This window comes from Euprymna scolopes, chromosome 13, assembly GCF_053919585.1.
Source record: "Euprymna scolopes isolate OS-2025 chromosome 13, ASM5391958v1, whole genome shotgun sequence".
NCBI lineage: Eukaryota > Metazoa > Mollusca > Cephalopoda > Sepiida > Sepiolidae > Euprymna > Euprymna scolopes.
This window is the reverse complement of record NC_136494.1, coordinates 101,598,767-101,622,413: the sequence shown is the minus strand read 5'-3', so window position 1 is coordinate 101,622,413 and position 23,647 is coordinate 101,598,767. Positions and strand designations below refer to the sequence as shown.

Sequence of the window (23,647 nt, the reverse complement as noted above, 5' to 3'; positions counted from 1 at the left end):
CTGAAATATTTGAACGTATATACCATGCAGTGGATAAGGCAGAAGAGGCTAGAGCAGTAGCTATAGATATATCTAAGACCTTAGACAGGTTATAGTACGATGGTCTTCTTATGAAAATCTAATCATGTGGTATTACTACACGATTAATTAACAGAAATTCTTCTTAAATAAGAGAAGAATCCAGTTGCCATCGATAGTCGTACGTTAAAATAACATAGCATAAATGCGGGTATGCATCAGTGGGGATCCTTGGACGTTTATTATTTCTGATATTCATAAATAACCTCCCCGATAACATTGTCTCCGAGATAGGTATATTTGCTGACGATACCGCACTATAACAAACACGAGGGGGGGGACGAATTAGCACATATCCAAAGCAATAGCGGAAAACTTACCGTTCACAGGGAACATGAATCGGAACAAATACATTGAGGACATTGCCAGGGTTGCTGCAAATAAGGTGAACTCTCTCTACCATGCTAGAAAGTTACTTACGCCTAAGAGTATTCCGTACTTATGCAAGACCACCATTCACCCATGTATGGAATATTATTGACACATTTAGGGCTGGTGCATCTGCTTCTAGTCTCTCACTCTTAGAAAGAGTTCAAAATTCAAAAGAGTGTCATAGGTCTCGCACTATCAACTAGGCTACAATCGATGTCCCATTGACGAAATATTGCATCCTACTGCCTTTTTTACAAGTATTTTAATATAAGATGCTCTGACGAACTTCAAGTTCTTGTACCTCCTCGCCGTAAATACCTCCGACAAACATGACAAGCAACTAAATCCCACGTCTACACAAAAGAGATTCATAGATGTCAGAAAAACTCGTACTCTAATATTTTGTTCCCTCGGACGTCTAGACTTTGGAATTTTTTCCGGGTCCCTACTTCCCTGAATGTACTGACATGCAGAAGTTCAAAGCAGACATTTTGATGCTCAACTCTCCACATAGTATCCCTGCAAATTATGTCCCAGATAGTAACTCTCTACATCGAAGTGGCACTATGCCTTGTTTGGTGTGAAAATGCAAAATAAAAACCATAACGTCGTATAGATTTTATTGCAAAACTAATATTTTCTCATAGATCGGTCACTATAAGTTCATTTTTTCGTAAGTTTAGAAAACTGTATGAAATATGTAATTTATTGTGGACGACTTAGCTGTTATATTGTAGATTCCATGCGTAAGACTGAACAGAAAGACAAAAGAAAAAAAGAAACAATAACAAAATAGTGTTTATTCGATCAACGCTAGAGTAAAAACCGCTTTAATTTTTGCCCCGGGTGCTCTTTATTATTTGCTGTATCTCAATGCGCATACGTGGTAGTCTCCTAACTTCCACTATGCAATGAAGATAAATTATGACAGAACTAAATTAAAATGGTGGCAGCACGTCGTTAATTTAACTTTGAAATGGGAAATCGTTACCCATATCGGATTAATAAATTAATTTAGCACAGTGTATAAAGCAATATAACTTTAACAACATTACTCATTTTCTGAGGCCTTGTGTCACACGGAATTAGGTCTATAAGCAAGAATAATAGACAATAACTCAGTTTATTCCAGAAAATGTAAACATTTTAAAATTCAAGGCGGCATTTTTAACTTACCTTTTAGACGAGATAGAGTACAAAATAGACTTCGTGGTTTAATGGGGGATACCCTTTTCTCTTCCTTGCAACCTCTCTCCCACAGAAGAGACGTTGCAAGCCTTTCTTTGTTTTATCGTTATTTACATGGCAGGTGCTCAGCTGAGCTCCAATCCCTCGTCCGCCCTCGCCAATCTTTCACGAGAAACACCCGTCTGGCTGAAACTACTATCAATAATTTTCCCCACTCTTTATCTGTGCCTAAATCCAAACGTAAATTCCATGAGCAAATCTTTTTTCTTAGAACTGCACGCCAGTGGAACTCTCTGCCGCTTGCCTGTTTCCCACCTGACTACAACTTAGACGTCTTCAAGTCCAACATAAACAAACTCCTGACAAACCGCCTCCTTAAGTAAGACACTCTGTACAAAAACCCCAATACTAATGATTACTACAATACTATCTCATTGATTACTGTACACGCAATAACCCTTATCCCTGAGTGGCCTTCGGATCTTGATAAGTGGTGACCCCCATGTAAAAAAAAAGACGAAAATGTGGGATTATTCCGGATATAATTTTGGGACATTTTGTATGTGACTGCAACATTTTGTCAGAAATCCTCACCTGCGTTTGTCAATCAGTACAATTCAATCACCTCGAATAAAAATGCTAAAGCGCAAATAGGATTAAGTGAGAATTAATGGTGGGACCTCGAACGAGCGAATGCGAACACGAAAAAAAAAAAAAAAAAGAATAAAAATATAAAAGAATAACAAAATAAATATTCTGAATTTTAACACTTTAAAATGTTCTTTTATTGTGTGTGTGTTTTTATAATTTTCCTTTAAAATTTTCCAATTTATAAGGAATTCAAAGTGCGAGAAGATTCTTCAGAATTTCATGGCAAAAAAAGAAGGAATTTCATGTTCAGCGCATCAAAATGGGATTTTATAATCACGTAGATTGAAAAAAAAGGGCAATGTGAGTTGGCTGGCTTACAGTTTGGTTTATTGTAAATTTGACAATATATATCCATTAGCAGGCCGCCTGGCGTTACCCAGTCATAAAATACGTTTAAATATGATATTATAATTTACGCATATTTCATATTTATTATTACAGAGCCAGTCCTCTTATGATTATTATATTGTACCCAATGCATTATATTAATTTCAAAAATTAAAAGAACTATTACTTGAATACTATTAGCTGGAATCGAAACCAAAACATTTAGCTCTGTAGCGGTATTCGTTACCATCAGAGCTAGCGACATATATATATATATATATATATATATATATATATATATATATATCTCAAAACAAATTAGCGAACTTAAACGTATAAATGTATATTTACACATGAATAATGCTTACAGATTACGCAAAACCACGCCTGTCAATTTCATATCTTTTAATTGTAACCCTTTAGCGATCTTTGTTCCGGCCTAAAACCAAATCGATTATGTTCCACAGGTCGAATGCCCCAAATAAAGTTTCAAGTATGTAGACAAAAATTGACGAGTCTGGACTTCCTTTGAAATATTCTTTTAACTTATACATTTCTGCATCATTATCAATATTTATACAAATATGACTTCTTTCATAATTTGCAGTTAGCAATTCTTATGCTGACTCGCAACATTTATAACCTGCTTATGAGTATCATTTTGCTAACTACTTTCTAATGAAAATAAGAAACATTTTCTGAAACTTCATGGAATAAGGACAATTTTAAAGATTTCAAATTGTATTCCTTGTCGAATAATTGTGGTAAATTGCAATTTATAAATTCAATTTATAAATAATTGTGGTAAATTCTAATTATATTCTAATTATATAATAATTGTGGTAAATTCTAATTATAAATTCAATATCTTATATTAATGCTCTATCGCGAATATTAAGCTTTTTCATCTGTTAAGAATTGTCCTATAAATATTAACAGTGATAAATATATTTGCTTTATCTTTATACAATTATTCAGTTTGTAAACTTTGTGAAAACATTTTTTGAATATGTATGTATGTATGTATGTCAGGTCATGTTATGTGCTACTGGTATCATATAACCCCGTACTACCTGCCTCAGGGTCGGGTCACCGGCGACTAAACTGGTTCCCCCACGAGACTTTTTTGGAGGGTTGCTAGTCTCCCTGAAGGATTAAAAACAAGACCTTCCAAAGGACGAATGAACCCTTTTTCAGGGCCAACGGCCAACTAGCACCGTGTGTGTTAGTGTGTATGTATGTGTGTGTTAGGGTGGAGAGGGCTCCCGTAAGCCGTGGTGAAGGCAACCTTTCTAGGAGAAGCAAATCTCTGATTTAAAAAACCATGAAGCGGAAGATCAGTACCCTCATTAAGCTGGTCTGCAGTTTAACTTATTGCTGGCTATCTTGCTCTCGCTTGTTGCTGGATCTCAACATTTTGAACCGAGAGAGAGACTTAGCTGTCGTACAAAGCTAAGACTCTGTAACATCATCTGGGTATAGATACTCCCTCAGGCATTTGTCTATTATGGGCATGAGGCGATGGAAGTCATTTTTGGACTCATAAACTTTAAGTGCCTGATGGAGTGGCACTCGTCTGACAAGACGTTTCAATCATCATCATGCATATATATATATATAGATAGATAGATAGAAATAGAGATTCCAGTTTCTTCATACACACACACGCACGTACACACAGACAAACACACCCACACATAAATATATATATATATATATATATATATATATTCTCTATCGGTTATTATATTGTATTGTACCCAAGATATAGTAGTGATTAAAAAATATGACTTGACTATCTTCACCTAAAATCGAAACTAAAACATAGAGCTCTCCGGCCTTATTTGTTATCATGCGACCTTAAAGCATATACATACAACCCCCCAAGAATAACGTTGTAAAAGATATGTGTATATTCGCGCATGCTTAGAAAACCTCTTCAAGTAGAGAAATGCCTGTCAAGTTTTAATTTTTTTAAATGTTGACCACTTAGCAGCTATTTTTACCAGCTAAACACCAAATCGAATTTGTTCTACGGGTCCAAATCATCTTATACATCGAGTTTCAAATCTGTAGACAAAAATTGATACAGAAGGTTAGTAGAGATATTTCTTCAGACTGACAAATTTATATTTATATTTATATTCATATATATTTATATATATATATATATTATATATATATTTAAATATTTTTTTGCGGGGTACAAAATTTTATTATGGCTATGTAAAGACGAATTTTAAACCTGTTCGAAAACATTCTTTATTTTAGATTGTGTAATTAAAAGATATAAATGAATGCGTCAGCTGACCGGTTTCGAAGCTCGCTCAACAGAGCTAAAATCGAGCTTAATTACGTTTTAAAAAGAAAAGGTGGGAACAATGAATCGGAGATGAAAAAGTAGGGGAAAAATATATATGTATAAAACAGTAAAGGTGGAGAATTAATTATTAAATAGAAACTAGATTAAGCCCTAAGAGATTCTCTTTTTGTTTGCAAAGAGAAGGTTTCAGAGTCTTAATATATATAGTTTCTATAATTTTGAGATTGTAAATTTAAAATAAAATTAGTGAAAAAGAAAGAAGAAAAATATAAATAAAAAGCAAAACATATTTAGAAGCGGTATTACGAAAAACAAAATAATTTAATAATAGCTTTTTTACTGTTGCTTTCCACACACACACACGTGCGCACGATCACATGTTTATATGCAATTTAACTACTTGGGGCAATGATTTTACATATGATAAAACCAACACAAAGTCAAGTATCTGCAGAATGTCTTCTTGGTTCCTCCTCTTTTCTTTTCTCTCTCCCAACAATCGAACACAGCATATAATAACAAAACTCTAAAGCACGTCTGACAGCACTGACTTCTGCCAACAGTCTGCCCCTCCTCTTAACAACACAGGCTTTTTATATCGCAAAATCGTTCACCTCTATTTGCATATTCTTCTAACTCACGTGATCACTACTCTATCAATAAGAGTCTTGACCGTTTCTTTTCTTTCTTTTTATTTATTTTTGATGACCAACCCGCACGTGGTCTATCCAGGTAAGTCACGCATTTCTCCACACTCCCCCCTGATCTCATGATCACAAACAGGACATGCGGGCAATCGTCGTTGGCGGGTACTCCTTCGAAGAATTGGGGGGCAGCACTTCCTCATTGCTGTTTTCTTCATTACCACCATCATTACTACCAGTCTGTTCCATTATCCCGTCTCGTGGTTCCATAGGCGGTGTCTCACAATCAGGGCAGGGGGCACTATCCGTCTTTGTCGGGTACTTCTCCGAAGAATCGGAGGCGTCATCTCCTCGGTATGCTCCATCATCCCTTCTCGCGGGGTTTCGCAATCACGGGGGGTGGGCAGTATTCGTCTCTGTCGAGTATTTCGATGAGGCATTACTTCCTTGTGTCCATCGCTCTCCTCACTATTGTCATCAGTATGTCCCATCATTCCCTCATCTGGTTCTGTTGGTGGTGTTTCTATGCTCACCTGAAGGGGCAGTAAGTGATCAGGATCATCTCTGAACGGTGTGTGATCCTCCTCATCGTCCTCAGAATCAGAAGAGGTATAACAAGGGCGGATATCTTTTACGTGACGTGGTATGCCACCAATCAACATGGTCTGAGGACTTATGATTTCGTCTATTTTTCCCCGGAAAAATTTCGTAGTGCACCCAGCATTTGGGGGTTTTATCCAAACAAGGTCTCCCACCTGATATGGTGTATTGACAACACTCACCACTGATGGTATGGCATCAACTCCTTTCACACGCTGTTCATATTGGTAAATCCCATTGGCTGGTGCAGTTGCTGGTGTTGCATTGTCCTTGGGTGTTATATTATACCAGTACACAGCTTCTGGAATAGAGCACTGCGTCCTGGCTGCAATTCTTTTGATGGTGCGGTGACACCGTTCTGCTATACCATTACCCTCGGGATAATATGTACACCGATAATGCATTTTAATCCCCCATTCGTGCACGAATTTCTGAAATTCTTGACATCGAAATGTGGCGGCATTATCAGTCAGAATTTCAATCGGGGCACCACGTTCAAAAAAGACGGCTCTCAACTGTTGTATAATGCTGGCTGCATCCTGTCGTGTCAACAGGCGCCATATTGTGAAACGCGTCGGGCCACAATCCGTCATGGTCAAAAAATGTTTGTCCCCATAATGTGTTATGTCCATCCCTACTCGCTGCCAGTTGCCCTCCACCTCGAGCTTCCCTTTTTGCCATTGGGATGGTGCCGGATCAATTCTCTGACACTCTTCACACGAACGTATGGCTGCTTTCACTGATGCTTTTGTAGTTGCAGGGCATACTCTTCGGACAAAATATGCAGTCCTCTGAATTCCAGGATGTCCAATCTGCTGGTGTATCATACGGATCTGGTCAGGTGTTAATTGATCCGTTACAGTCGCGCATGTTTGTTGTTGAAGATCGGATCCCTGCCTCATTGCATCGATCCACCTCTTTGGTACTCGAGTCAAGCTATCAGCCAAATTCTGCATCGACGAGACTAACGTAATGTCTACCTGCAAGCTGTATTCGTCAACTAGACGCTTAATTATTGCTAGTCTCCTTCGTACTAGCATTTCACTTGCAGCTCTAGTCTTAACTCGAGCCTTTCCAGTCAAGGTGTCGGTTAACCAATGGTAAACACACAATGAGTCAGTGTGGAGATGCACAACATTAGTCTGCCATTGCAATGCGAGATTAAGACCTTTTAACGTGGCATCATTTTTCGGACGAAGCCAGCATGCATCTTCCACAACAACACCTAGTTGCTCCAACACGACACCTGTAGCCAACGAACTTGCGTCAACCCATGCATTTAGTTCGTTTCCAGACACTTGCCACTCACCCCGGGCAGGGTCATTCCTATGCACTCTGGACAACATTTCAGCCATCATTTGTTGGAGAGAATCATCATCCGCAACATCGTCCCATCCTTTTGTTACTGTAGTCACTCGTCTTTTCACCACTCCTGTTGCCGATCGGAGCCATCCACAGACAGGTAGATGTCCTACCAATTTACCACAGATAGAAAACACAGTACGTCTTGTTAATACATTGGGTAACTTTGGAAGTGGGCTCCCTCGTTTCCATCGCAACGTATTGCCCTCCTCCCAGACCTCGAGGCCTAGCACGGGCACTCCATCCTTTAGGCGCTTAGGGTCTTTGCTTATTAATCCAAACGCTTTCAGTTTTATTCGAACTGCATCCGCAGACATTATGTCCTCATTAACATAGATGTCATCTATGTAGGCTGAAGCAGCTTTTGCTGTGGTCTCATCCTGCATCAAAACAGTTTTAATAATGGTTGTCATAATCAAGGGTGCTACGTTTAGGCCAAAACCCAAACGTGTCAAACAATATAGTTTTCCCTTGAGTAGTACTGTCTGAAACGGCCATAATGACTCATGGACACATATCTGCAGGTAGGCCCTCTTTAGATCCAGAAGTGCTACATTGCTCCCTTTTTGACGCCACTCTCTCAGTTTAGCAGCGCACACATCTGCGTTTCCGGTAAACGCATCAACATGCCGATTCAACTCTCGGTAATCCATTACGGGACGAATTTTTTCTTTGGTAGGTTGTTCAACAGCCATGAGCGGAATTAATCCCTTGGGTGGTCCCAGACGTTCCTGTGGGTATGGTATTAACCAACCGTTGTCAATCCACATCTGAAGTTCTTCTTCATATGCGGCCCTATTCTTGGTAGAAACTGCATACTCTGGAATCGTGTTACACAGCCGATCTGGTTCCTGGCCCATGGCCCATTTCCACTTTGCAGTCCACACCCTTTCGTTGTCATCAAATGTAGCACAGAAGTCCTTTTCTTCAATCGACATGGCTGCACAGACGTCTTTCCCTTCTCCAAGCCTGATGCCTCTAGCTGCTGTGATTGTAACGCCTCCTAGTGCTTGTATTGCATCAATTCCAAGCAACATGTCGTAGCCAAGGGGTTTCTCCTGCATCACCAGAACGTCAACTTTAGCTGTGTCACCCGTCTCAGTGCAGATTGTGACTGTCCCTTCACCACAACATACCCGTGATAAGCCATTGATGGTCATAACGCCGACTGGGTTCCTCCGCCACACCGAACAGCAATGGGCACTAACTATAGACCGGGAACACCCCGTGTCTATAAGTGCTGAACACTGCACATCATCAAGTTTAACGCTAATGACAGGCAATCCTGTGTTTATTGGTTGGCAGGGGGCAAGCGTAGCGATAGTACCTTGCCCCCAACTTCGTTTCCCGAACAGTTGCGAGATATGTGCCCAAACTTATTGCAGCGATAGCATTGCACTGGTCTCTTTGATTGTGGATATACACCTCTCCTATCACTCCGGCACTCTTTAGCAAAATGATTGGCCTCCCCACATTTATAGCACACTGGGGTGGCATGCTTATTACTATCTGGAAGAGAGTCCACATTGCCTCCATGTCGAAAACGAGCTGCTGCTGCAATTGGTTCCTGTTCCTTACAGATGTTTCGAGCTCGGACCAATAACTCATCAGTTGACAATTCATCGATTCTTGATGATGCCCGCAACAGTTTACTGACCTCCTCGGGTAGGCCTACCAAAAAAGCACAGCTTAATATTTTATCGTTGACCCCACCAAACGGTACAGATAATTTTCGCAGGTCGGCTAGGTACACGTCGACTGTTTCCTTGGGTTGAAGTGTCCGGCTCGTGAACTGTTGCCACGCAACAAATGGATCTGTACCAAACGCTGTATACAGGCTCTGCTTGATTTCATACCAGTCTGGTTCATCCCCGAGTTGTTGGTAGACTGCATAGGCCCCTCCGGTTAGCCTCAAAGGGATAACTGTGGCTGGTTCTTTAATTTTGCACAGTTTACAGATTTTCTCTGCCTTTTCAATCCATTCAACGACAGCCGGTCCAGTGGTAGATCCGTCGAACTCGGGTATTAAGCGAATGTCGAATCTGTCCATTGTTAGTAACCGCACACCAAGCGCCGAAATAGCTTAAAACCAACACAAAGTCAAGTATCTGCAGAATGTCTTCTTGGTTCCTCCTCTTTTCTTTTCTCTCTCCCAACAATCGAACACAGCATATAATAACAAAACTCTAAAGCACGTCTGACAGCACTGACTTCTGCCAACAGTCTGCCCCTCCTCTTAACAACACAGGCTTTTTATATCGCAAAATCGTTCACCTCTATTTGCATATTCTTCTAACTCACGTGATCACTACTCTATCAATAAGAGTCTTGACCGTTTCTTTTCTTTCTTTTTATTTATTTTTGGTGACCGACCCGCACGTGGTCTATCCAGGTAAGTCACGCATTTCTCCACATATGAATACATAACAAAGTACTTATTTAGATAGCTCAATATTGCAACACTAGAGCTATAATTGTTTTTAAAGATACCACGTTAATATGAGTAGTCACCCAATTATTTACATATTTCAAGAAACTTTATACCTATTTCTATTAACTTGGCATCTTTAAAGGAAAGTACACACACACACGTGCGCACACACAAGCACACACACATACACACACACACACATATATATACATATGGTAGTTATTTGCTTCCCCACGAAAGCAAAATGTGACACAACGTCGTCAGACAAAACAAAAAAAAAACGCAAAAAAGAAAGACAGAGAAAACACGCTGTAATGATCATGTGTGCGTGTTTGCGTGTGCGCGTACGCTGTGAATTGTGAAGTAGTAATACGAACAATTCCATAACAGAAATACGTTGTCAGCGTTGGTCTGGCTCGTTGCTAAGCAACGACCTGGAAAAATGACCGGTCATTTTCATTTGCATACGTACAAAAATGCATAGCTATTATCAGTTGCCGATACTTGTAGAAAACATTTCGATGCAAAACCTACCCTAAAATACTGCCAGACACACCAAGGACCTTTGTGTGAAATTTCATAAACATCGGTCTAGCCGATTTTGAGTCTATAACGAACGAACTCACACACACACAGACAAAGTTGCATTCATATAATAGTATATATATATATATATTTCATTATAAATATGCATATATACATATATATATATATATTTGTATATATGCATATTTATAATGAAATTTAAGAATAGATAAATAAAAATAAATCTATATGAATTTATTTGTCAGTTCAGTGACGAGAATCATCGATAGAAAGACTGATGAAAACGTTATTTATATCCCTAAAGATAAAGAGAGTGTTTTATTTGCGTGTCTCCTTGTTAAACTGACAAATAAATACATATATGCCTATCTTTATTTTATCTTGTCTTAAATTTGATTATATGTTACGCTCAACCCCACAAATTGAACCTCTTCCTTCCTAATACATCCTTATATAAAAAATCTATCCATATTCTTTAATTTCATGTGACACACACAATTATATATATATATATATATATATATATATATATATATATATATATATATATATATATATATAAGTGACACTTGTGTGTGAGGAGGACACTTCTCAACCTTTATACTCAATAAATGTTTGATCTACAAAGTTGAAATTTGGTATATAGGTATTCATACATGTGGAAAACTATCTAATTGGTTTTCATCCGAAAAAGGGCTGCTAAAGAATAAAAAAAAAATGGTACCTGAGGGTAATCGGATTTTTAGCTGTTTATCATCTGTTTCATGACCAGGCATGCACAGTTATGAAACGTGACGGCTTCCTTATATTAAGAATAAGTAGATTTCAAAACCCTGTCAAAGGGTGTTGCAAGCTGGTCTAATGGTTATCGTATTTGACCCACTATCATTATGTTTTGGTTTCAATCTCAGCTCGAGTATTTTTTTTTTTTACTTACGAGGAGTTAACTTTGAAAAAACAGCATAATACTTGCATGCACATGTTTCAGTTTCTTTCCGCTGTTTTTTGTTTTTTTTAAAACTTTTTTTAAAATTCAATCTTCGCCCCAAACAAGGCAAATGCCACTTTGAAGTAGGGGGCTACTATTCGGGGACATAATTTGCGGGGGCATTTTGAAGGGAGATGAGTAGAAAGATGTTTGTTCACATTACATTTAACTTCTGCATATCAGTACAGTTGGGAAAGCAGTATCCCGGAAGGGAGTTCCAAAGACGTGCAGTTCTGGGGAAGAAACTATTGGAGTTAAACGCTTTCTTACACCTAGGGATCTCTACTGTAAAGGGGTGGAACTTAGTTGCTTGTCGGGTTTGTCGGGGGTAGTCACGTCGAGGAGGTACAAGTGATTGCAGTTCGTCAGAGCAGCAACAAGTATTTGTAGAACAGGCAAAGGGATACAATATTCCGTCGATGGGACAGAGGCTAAAGCTTAAATTAAAGTTCAGGACCTATCAGGTTAGCGACTCTTTTTTGAACCCTGTCCAGGAGTGAGAGACAAGCAGCAGATGCACCAGCCCTTCATTTTTTAAGGAATTTAACGGTATTTTCTGTTTAAAATAAATAATAAATTCGCATTAATTAGAATATGACATTTATGCGTATTTAACGACCGGACAACGCCGGGCAATCTACTAATATATATATATATATATATATATATATATATATATATATATATATATATATATAAAGTGGGAATGTGTGTGAGTGTGTGCGCGTGTGTACGGACAACTCAACCTATATACTCATATACGAATATTTAATTTACAAACTTGAAATCTGGATTATATAGGGTATTCAGACATGTGTAAATTTTTTAAAGTTTGTTTTCATCATAAAAAAGGCTGCTAATGGGGTGAAAATGTAGAAATTTGTATTCGAGAGTCATCGAATCTTTATTTGTGTGTCAACTGTTTCACTACTGAGCATACACGAATCATTCACATGGCAGATTCCTTTTGTTCAGAATGAGTAGGTCTGAAAACACTTTTAAAAATCGTATCAAGCTAGCGTCATGGTTATCGTACTTGACTAACTATCTTTAGCTTTGGGTTTCGGTCTTAACTCGACAAGTTTGTTTTTTTTACTTACAAGAAGTGAGCTGTTTATAAAAAAACAAACAAACACAAAAGCATAACACTCGTATGCACATATCTCAGTTTATTTCTATTTTTTTTACTTCATTTTTTTCAAAGGAATTTAACGTTACTTTTAATACCGGGCAACGTCGGGTACATCTGCTAGTTTATATATATATATATATGTGTGTGTGTGTGTGTGTGTGTGTGTGTGTGTGTGTGTGTGTGTGTGTGTGTGTTTGTTTAACACTATAAACTAATCATGTTTTCAGTCTATATTTCGGACAAATAATCGTATATATAATTTTCATCGTCTTTGTAATTTTTTCACCAAAGTGAGATATCGTATATGTAACTTCATAGGGAGAACGTTGTTATCTATCTCTGGTGTTTAATTGTTTTATGCAAAAACAATCTTGAATAAATGAATAAAACAATCTTGAATAAATTTTTACATACAAAACTAACATAATTAAAAGGACGTTTTTTATTGATTAAAATAAAACGCTGTATTTTGCTCTTGTATTAAATAAGCAGGCGTTTCTTGAAAAGTTTATATATATATATATATATATATATATATATATATATATATATATATATATATATATGCATATATATATAATCATTTCAACAAGAAAAGTACACAAAACTATTTCTAAATGAAAGACTACTTTTAAAAGGGCTCGCTATTACCAACGTGATTTAAAAATGAAGAACTTCGAAACAACTATCTTTTGAAAGAACAGAGAAGACCAAACCTAACTGTTTATCCAATTGTACTCTATTTGAGTATCTATTGCTTTCTCTCTCTCTTTCTCTCTCTCTCTCTCTCTCTCTCTCTCTCTATATATATATATATATATATATATATATGTATATATATATATATATATGTGTGTGTGTGTGTGTGTGTGTGTGCATACATGTATATTAAATTTATTTATATAAACATTGATGGCTACATATGTGTAAACATGTTACTGCAATCACCCGTGCTTGGGAGATTACGTCTTCATGCCCCGAATTACCCGCGAAAAAAAACAACAAATATATGTGTGAGCGCGCGTGTGTGTGTGTGTGTGTGTGTGTGTGTGTGTGTGTGTGTGCGTGTGTGCGCGCGCGCGCGCGTGTGTGCTTTAAATATGTGCAGTGGCTTCACTTGGTTTAGATTTCCTTAAACTTACTCAGCAGATTTGAAAAGACGCCATATTTCATGGCTTCAAAACTTTCTACTTGTTTCTTGTAAGGTTCAGCAGGAATTGAAATACACTCCAGCAAAACCTGTTGTAACAGTTAGTGAATTTCAAAATTCATATTTAAAATAATTTTCCCAACATAAAGGCCAACAGCATTTGCATAGTGATACACGTATTACTCATATGGGAAAGTAAGATAAATTATTAAATTTTAAAAGAAAAAAGAAGGGATTTATGTACAACAAATCTAAAAATCTTCTAGGAAACATTTACTTGAGATGCCATTTTTAGAGGAATGTATCTGCAACAACATTTTGAAAGAAATTTTCTCGGGAGAGATTAAGCTGTAATAATTTAAAAGAGTTATTTTGGATTAAAAAAAAGAAGATAAGCAACTGCTCCATGTATCGAACAACTGAAAGGTTTCGGAAATGATTTACTAAGATAGCTCTGAATATGACCTTCACATGCAAAAAGACATTTCATATGAAACTTGATGTACCAGTTAAAGATATGAATGACTTAAAATTCATATAAATGAGGCGATAAAATTCAAAGTTATTAACTTGCTAACCTACACACTTCCCGACCCAAACATCACAAAACTTATAAAATATAAAACACAAACTTAGTCAAATTTATAAGTTCTATCAATAAAGTATTACATAAACTAACGATTAGTAAGAATGTGGAGAAACTTTATATATATATATATATATATATATATATATATATATATATATATATATATAGAGAGAGAGAGAGAGAGAGAGAGATGTGTGTGTGTATATGTATGTGCGTGTGTGTCTGTATTTTGGCAGCATTCGGGCTTGTCAGCATATTTCGACAAATATGGCAGACAGTTTATACCTATATCTTTTTATTTTTGTTCTTTTTTAATTTCCGACGTAAGAACGATATAAGTGAATACGACAGATATATCGACCAGTCCCCTCTCGAAATCAGACAACACATACGGAAATTAGAAAGGATCAAACAAAAATATGCAGCCATAAATTTACCGTCATATTTAATGATATATATATATATATATATATATATATATATATATATATATATATATATACACACTAATCTGTAAAACCCAGTTCTTTACTTTCGCCCATCTCCCTCTGTCTTTCTGAATGTTCTTGTCTGTCTTCTATTTTTAATCTCACTTCCCTTCTTCCAATCTGTTTTAATATATCCAGTTAAAATAAAATCAAGTGTAATCCTCTTTTCATTGTCTGTTTAGAATTTACATTCAACTACCAATCAATGTAATGTTGCATCTACATTTTTAGAATATTAATTTCCTCTTTTAGATCCAAGCAAGTCAGTCATTGACTTTAATGCAGGGGTCGGCAACTCATTCGATTCCGCGGACCGGATCGTGTTATAATTACAAGTCGCGGGTCGGACGAAGGCCGTGCATGAGAAATTTAGTAAAAATTACATCTGCAAACCCCTCTTAACTTAAACACTTAAAACCATTTTTTAAAATAAACATTGAGAAATCAGAAAGATAAAAGAAAATCTAAAATTCCAAAAAAAAAAAAAAAAAAAAAAATCTAATAAAAATTAATTTTCCTCAACGAACGTCAAAATACTTCAAAATGAAAAAATCAAACGACGCGATATGGATGAAATTATGACTTGTATGTTTGAAGTTGTTATTGATTTTTCTACCGGAAACAAACCACCCGCATAAACAAATACGAAACACATACCCCCATACATACGAGTACAGATATTTGCAAACATATATACACTTACGTACGCACACCTGCGTTATCATCCAAACATTTGAGGCATGTTTGTATAATGCATGTATGTTTAACTGTCTTAAGTTTTCTGCTACCTCGTATGCCAACCCTTCTCTGGCCTCTTACGTTTTATCGTATTTTTCGCTTCTGTTATATTTTAATGTAACCAAGTATCATCAGAAATATGTATCCATTAATGGACATTAAACATAGACAACGCAACTTGGTAAAATAAGTCTCATGAAACATAACTGGCAGATAGTGTAATATTTTGGGTGTTGATTTGTAGCCATTCTATGGAAAATAATATGTAACAAATTCTATTTGAAGGTCGACGATATAATTAAATTAAGAAGTGTGGACAGATCTGCATACTCACACGTAATCATACGTGCTGGATACATATAAAAATAAATTATATTAATAACAGATGGGTATAGTAGTAAAAAATATGATTTATTAGCAGGAAGAACCGCAATTGCCCGGGATTGAATGATGATCAATGAATATTTCACACATTTCTATATTTTTATTGTCATCGAAATCCGTGAAATCGCCGGGAGTAAGCTTCACATGCCTCCATGCAGTAACTTAGCCCAAAATATATATTATTCTACATTGAACTGTAAACAACATACTGTTTCTTTTATAAAATTATTTTATATAAACTTCTTTCAAGTTAACGAAAAACAAACATTAAGAATTTACGTGCGGGCTTTGAAACTTTTTGCAAAGCAAACAAAAAAAAACAAAAAACTAAAAAACAAAAAACAAAAGAAAATAAAACACACACGCTATCAACTTACCCACAGTGGAATTTTCATCTCCCGTTGTTTTATCATTGTCGCTTAGCCACGGCATGAAAAAAATGGCTTTACCGATAATAGATAAATTAAAATAACGGCTTCGATTATCGGTTATTGGTAATTATCGGGGTATTTTGAGAGAAAACTTAACTAAGATCACTCTCAGAGTTATACACTAAAGTTCTGTAAATTTGAAAGAAAATCTGTTCAGCCGTTTCGGAGTCTATAAGGAACAAACTCGCACACACACAGCCAAAGTTGCATTTATATAATTGTAAAGGTTCAATTGAAAACATTGTTGGAATTATTTGTTTAAAAATACATAACAGCGACATTAAGTTATCACTGTAGAATTAATGGAAAACTTGGTTGTTTTTATTAATTGAGAGTGTCTCAATATTTGCTTTCAAACTTATTGATGCTAAAAGCAAAATATTATCAAAATTGTTATCAATCAATCTTGATGTCAAATTGTTCTTAGTTTGTTTCAATTTGAAAAAAAATGTTCACATTGGTAGGTAATTCCAAACAAAGATACCATCTTCAAATGAGCCATATATCTAACATTACGAGAAAATAAGGATATCGAAAATGTGAACTATTCATGTTTATTTTTGAAAAATATCATCACTTATGTATATGAGGCAAGTACTCGTTTTAATATCGGCTAAGCTCTGCTATACTAATTAAGAAATGTTCAACGTAGCTAGCCCCCCCATACTTTCTAAGCACTACAATAAATGCCTTGCTGAATCTTGCTTCCCTAATAGCTGGAAGATAGCCTCTGTGGCACCAATGTACAAGGATTCTCGTGAAAGAACAGACCCTCTCAATTATCGCTCCATTAGTCCCCTCCCCCTGGTCGCTAAAATATTTGAGACCTTAATTAATCAAGCACAAGTTCACCACCTCGTAAAAGCACATCTTTTCTTTGAAAAAAAGTATGGATCCAGGCAATGTTGTTCTACTGCAGATATTTTAACAATCATCTCTGAACGCATTTACCATGTACTGGATAAGGCGGGTGAAGCCAGGGATGTTGCCCTTGATATACTCAAGGTTTTTAACAAAGTCTGGCGCAAAGGGCTGCTAATGAAAATGAAATCGTACGGTATAATTGGACGTATACTAAATATAATTAGATCCTTCTTAGACAATAGAAGCATACATGTTGTTATTGATGGACGTACATCCAAGCAGTATAACATTAATGTGGGAGTGCCTCAGGGGTCGATTCTTGGACAATTATTATTCCTGATATTCATAAACGACCTCCCTGATAATATTGTGTCTGAGCTGGGTATATTTGCTGATGATAAAACGTTCTATAATAGGCATGAGGGAAGGACAGCTGTACATAAACCTAAGACAATGGCAGAATTGTTCGAAAATGACCTCCAGACTATAGTTGAATGGGGTCGCAAATGGATGGTAACATTTAATGCTAGTAAAACTAAGCTACTCTCCTTTAACAATTACAATACGTCTCTCCAACACTCTATATCCATGATAAATAGCACCCTACCTGAGAATTCTACAATCAAACTCCTCGGCCTAACATTTGCGGACAATATGAACTGGAACAAATACATTGAGGACATTGCAAAGGCTTCTGCAAAGAAGGTGGGTTCCCTCTATCGAGCTAGAAGACTACTCACACTTGAGAGTATCCTGTACCTTTACAAGGCCGCCATTCGCCCATGCACGAAGTATTGTTGCCACATCTGGGCTGGTGCATCTACCACTAGTCTCTTCCTCTTAGATAGGATCAACAAAATAGTTGCCAATATAATCGGTACCACTTTATCAACTAAGCTCCAGCCCCTGTCCCATCGCCGCAATATTGCATCACCGTGCCTGTTTTACAAATATTTTAATGGAATGTGCTCTGATGAACTTGTTTCACTTGTGCCCCCTCGACGTACATATCCCCAACAAAACCGCTTAGCAATAAGATCTCACCCCTTCACTGTTGATGTCCTTAAATGCCAGAAAGATTTTTATTTTAATAATTTCTTTCCTCGACTTTGGAATTCCCTTCCTGCTGCCTGCTGCCTGTGTGTACTGATATGCAGAACTTTACATATCTTGTTAATCTTCCCTAGACATGGCCCCAAATAGTAGTCCCTTAGGTCCAAGTGGCGATGTGCTTTGTAAGGGGTGAACATGAGTAAAAGAAAAAAAAGCCAGCCAACGTACGTAACAGACATAGACAAGGTCACAATATTCTGTCTAAGTAAAACAAAATGTTTGGATTGTTGATGATTCAATCCACGAGATAGAATCAGATTTACAGTTTCCATGACAACATTCATAACGTTTGTAAGCTTTAAGGAGTTGACTCACAATGTCTCTTGATAGAAAATGCAATGAATTATACAAATTTATGAGTAATTTCGATTTGTTCCTGTTAAAGTGTAACAAAGTACATTTTCCCCTGTTATTGCTTGAGCACCATCAGATGTGATTCCAATGATTTTCAAGAAATCAAATTCTATTACTGTCATCATTTTAACATAGCTTCATGAAAAATTACTGTATAAGAACTATGAAAAGTAACAGACATTTGTCGCAGAAACACAGCAACTTGTGTAATTTGAGTCTATGTTCGTATCGTCTGCAATGGCCAAATATTGCACTTCACTGCAGGTGTACATTATTTGATTCTGAACAACTACTGATATTTCTTCAATGCACCGCGTAATCGTCCGCAAAGACTGTTTTCTGGACAAGCAATACCAAGACTGCCAGTGAAAAATTGTTAAGAAATGAACATTTGCAAATAGTTTCAAAGTTTCAGCGATGCGTTTTAAAACTACATATCTAATACATTTTTAAAACTACATATTGTATTTGCTTCATTTTAGCCTTTTGCTTTCTATAAAAGAGACGTTTATTTTCTCAATGTTTCCTGATATTAAATATAGATATTCGTTCATAAATAATAATATATGCGAGTAAGTTCAAAACAAGATACAACCTGAATTGAATTCAAATTTTTTTTATCACATTAGTAGTCAAATTATTCCAGATAAAATGGGTATGACTTTAGGAACTGAAAATTAAACGTAATAAAACGAAATAGTTTTTTTTTTGTAAATAAGTATACGCACGCTATTTTCATTTGGATTTAGTTTTATATAAATAAATGACCAATTAAATTGTTGCAGAATTATTTTTATAAATATTACAAAATAAATCGCCAGTACGTTGCAAATCTTTTTCTCCTCATACATGCAGGAATATATTTTAGGATAGAGAGTTGGGACAAATACATTTGGCGAGATTTTATGCTACATAGCATCTAGTAATTCTCAATTTTGAGTAAAATGTTATTAATTGCTTCAAATTCACAATAATTTCACAATGATTTCCAAGTAAATTACATGTTTTAAATTAAAATGTGTAATTATTTTAAAAAATATTTCGTTTTACGTCGTGTCATTTTCAGTTCCGCAAACTCTAGCTGTGCAGCCCACAGACGCTCTTGGTAAAGATTACTGCAAAATGTACTTTTAAATGTATAAAACATATCGAGAGAAAATGGGCTTTAGATGTAAACAAACAGTAGATACGAAATACTATGAATGTATCTGAAGGTAAATGTTAGTAAAGTATATTTACAACTTGAATATTTTTACGAAACTTGATTTGTGTCGTGAAGTGGTTTGGAGGGATCTGTTATTCGCTGTAAAAAGATATGTTTCCTCGAGTTCTATCAGTCTTAGTCTCATTTTACTAGTCAGCTAATCAGCTAGTGGATGTTTGTTGCTGACTGAATTCTTTCCCAAAATTAATGATTTTATACTCTCTAAATGGGCCCAGCAGTGGCAAAATGTTCGAGGGGGGGTTCCTTTCTCCTCTCATTGGTCTCAACGCTTTTTGATAATTTACCCTTTTCCAAAATGTGGAAGAAAGGACTGTGATGCCTAGACTTGGCAGTTTAATGATCCTAGTGGTAATCTTGAACCCTTTCACTGAATTTATTTACTTTTGAATAAATCCGAAAAGCACTGATTTTGGCAAATAACAAAGTGTAGTATCTGTTCTGATACTACATCTCACCTTTTCTGTCCTCTGTGAGTGAAAGGGAAATCTTTAATGACTGAGACGATTTTTTATTTTTTTCAGATCCAGAGTGCCGTGCCCCCTTTTGGAGAGCTGGATTTTCCCCACATTAAAACCCAGCCTTGTGTCTAACTCTGCCGTCGTGGAATGCAAGTAAATAGGAATATTCATTTGTATTTTATTTCAGTATTTCTAATTTTATTCAGTTTATTTACAGAGTAATTAAGCTTGAAAAGGTGTGACACATGGCCCGTGTAAAACAAGACCGCAGGCAAAATATAACTGAACGGCTCTTGTTTAAGGAAAGAGGGATATGATGAGATAAAAATGATCCATTGAAAGATTACAGCATCGTACGTAGGGTATGTGGCAGGGTAAGAGATAAAGGGATCGATGTTGGAATAATAAAATAGAAAGCGGACTGAGACAACCTTGTCCATTTGAAACGGTCGGTCGGTTTCGTATAGGTAAACTGATATTCATCGTTTAAAAATCATTTTTTATTTACACATAGAAACGTTTTTTCTTAATTGAATGCTTGCTTACCTGATTCTGCTGAAGACTTTTTTCTCAATTTCTTGTCAACGCAAACTGTTTTCGGTCGGAACGTGATTGGGTATGGATTAACAACGACATCATCTTCACCCCTCCCCAGTTGTAGTCTCTTCACCTGGGCTTCCTTTTGCTGCTCTAATTTCAGATTTTCTTCTTCCCTTTCTTTGCTTTCAGCATCTGCCACGAAGAAAAAAATAGACATAACGATGAATAAATATACAATACATGATTGATCGTATAGTTTATAGTATTACCACACTGTGGTTGTGATAATCGATGTTCAAATCCTGGTCACGGCACCAAAATAATCATACTAGTATAAAACCATGTTTATTTCTTATGGGAATGTTGCCGGGATATTTTATGTTTAAATTGTAGTGTAAAGTTTTTACTAAGAATCTGGCAATTTTTATCACTTTCTTTCATGTGTGAAAAGACTAGTATTCTCTAAACTAATTAATTATCTTATTAATGATGAATAGACATAATTAATAGAGATCTTAAGGGGCATTTCATGCTTAGCAAAAATTAAAATTTTCCTTCGGTTATTGCAGCATTATTAACGATGTGTTCCGCGTGACCCATATACAGACTTAGCTTAGCTTCTTTGTAAAGATAGATATTCGTGAATTCATGAGGCGTGTTGCTGACCTTAGTCTTGGAAAGACCAAGGTTATTGGTAGAAGGAAAATAGTCAGCTGCAGTACTTGGAAAGAAGCTACTGGAATTGGGAGCTGTATGTTAATAAGGCATCACAACAGAATTTACGGAGACCATTAGACCATGTCAAACGAGTTGGAATAAAGAAAGCTGGAAATCCATGATACCATTTTTGAAATACATGAAATATTTGAAATATATAGTATTTATAGTAAAAAATGAGGATAGGAACATCACGTTTGTGAGACAGTGGTTGTAGGGAAGAAGAAAGGATGAAGTCAATTAAATTATAAATACGTTTTACACTTTATGAATAACTTTCAAATGGGACAGAGATTCAGCAGCCCAAATATGGCAACAGTACTCCATACATGGTCTGATAGTAAATTTGTAGAGATAGAGAATAGCATCAGGTGTGAGAAAGTGTTTAGAACGACAGACAAAGCCGATTTACGAAAAGCAATAAGACCAATGGATCTAATTGTGAGAACAAATCATCTAACAGGAAGAGAGTATATTATAGATATAAGCGCATCTAGAAAGAAATATTTTCAATTACAAAAACAACGATGATAAAAATAACATGAAAATTCTAAAAAAAAAGCCGTCTGACATTTCTAAAGAAATTATTTCCTATAGCAATCCAATGTTGAACGCTTAGGTAATTCCGAATAATATTATTCAAATTGATATAAATAATATTTTGTAAATTGAACTCTATTATTATAAAAGTTGTCAGATCGTGGCCGCTGAGGTTAACCTCCAGACTAAGAGTGGCAAGCGCAGAGCGGACGTTCGAGAAGCTGACCGCTGGCCTATGTCCAGCATTTCACATACGTTTACTTGTCCGCCACGTCATGTGTTTTACAAGACAAGCCTCACATGAAAGAGCGGAGTTGAAAGGCCAGAACATCAGAACACAACCGAGAAACGATTCAAATGGGGGCGGGGAAGAACAGAATTTTCAGACAAGGTGAATTGTTTGACTTGTCGACCAAAGAGGGAAAAAAGATTTGGATGTGTAAACTTATATAAACAGTTCGCATATCTGCAACAACAACTAAACACACACAACTGCATCTATTTATCTCTCTATCTTACTTTTATTTAACTTAAAGCATTGAAGAGCTACAAAATCGAAAATGGTGTCATTCAAACGAGCGACCTTTTGTGCTTCAGAATTTATTTTTCTACAATCACCACCATTCTCAATGCACTTTTGCCAACGATGAACGATGGCTGTTCATAGGTGTCCGGAGAAGCTTTGTCATACAAGGGTCTTTACAAAAGTAAAACCACCTATTTTTTTCACTAAGAAGTTGAAGAACCACAATAACAATAATGTTACCATTAAAACGAGCGAACTTTTGTGCTCCAGAATGTATTTTTCTACATAGTCATTAGATATCTCAACGCACATCTGCCAGAAATTAAATGACGCAGCTCTGCTTCTGAGGCAGGTCCATGCAAAGGGTTTCTTTCTCAAGTCTTACATCATCAATATCTTCAACAGAGAGATGAAACTTTCAGGTTATGAATGCAGAAGTTCAGTCATCATAACAATGCAATTTGCAATCGTCTCTGATACATTCGGGCGGAATATTAAAATAGGAGGCATTACTTTTGGAACGCCTGCCGTAGATATTCATGTATATTTTTAGCGCTGATGAGTAGCTGTACTGTAATAAGAACAAACAAACGCAAAGACCTATATATAAAAACATCAGTATTGACTGAAACAATTAGACACTTGTATAGCAAATAAACTGAACCTATTTTTGGATGAGCATAAAAAAATGAGTGTATGCTCCCAGAGTGTCTGTTCATATAATAACAGTGCATGTTATAATATAAATAAATATTTATAATTCTAGTATTGCACTATCGAGTTATCTAAATAACTTTGTTAATAATATTTATATTGGGAGACATTATTGCAAACTTATTTCAAAGTATACTTTTATATATATATATATATATATATATATATATATGG

The 23,647-nt window shown here is 36.1% G+C and overlaps 1 protein-coding gene across 1 annotated transcript in view; it reads right to left on the bottom strand.

Annotated features, from left to right (window-relative positions):
* The window catches only part of LOC145292363 (uncharacterized), a 626,312-nt gene that overhangs the window by 196,651 nt on the left and 406,014 nt on the right, over positions 1-23,647 (bottom strand). The window contains exon 2 of the mRNA XM_080138690.1: positions 20,983-21,168. Coding sequence (XP_079994816.1) covers positions 20,983-21,168 — 186 coding nt within the window. The remainder of the gene's footprint in view (positions 1-20,982; positions 21,169-23,647) is intronic.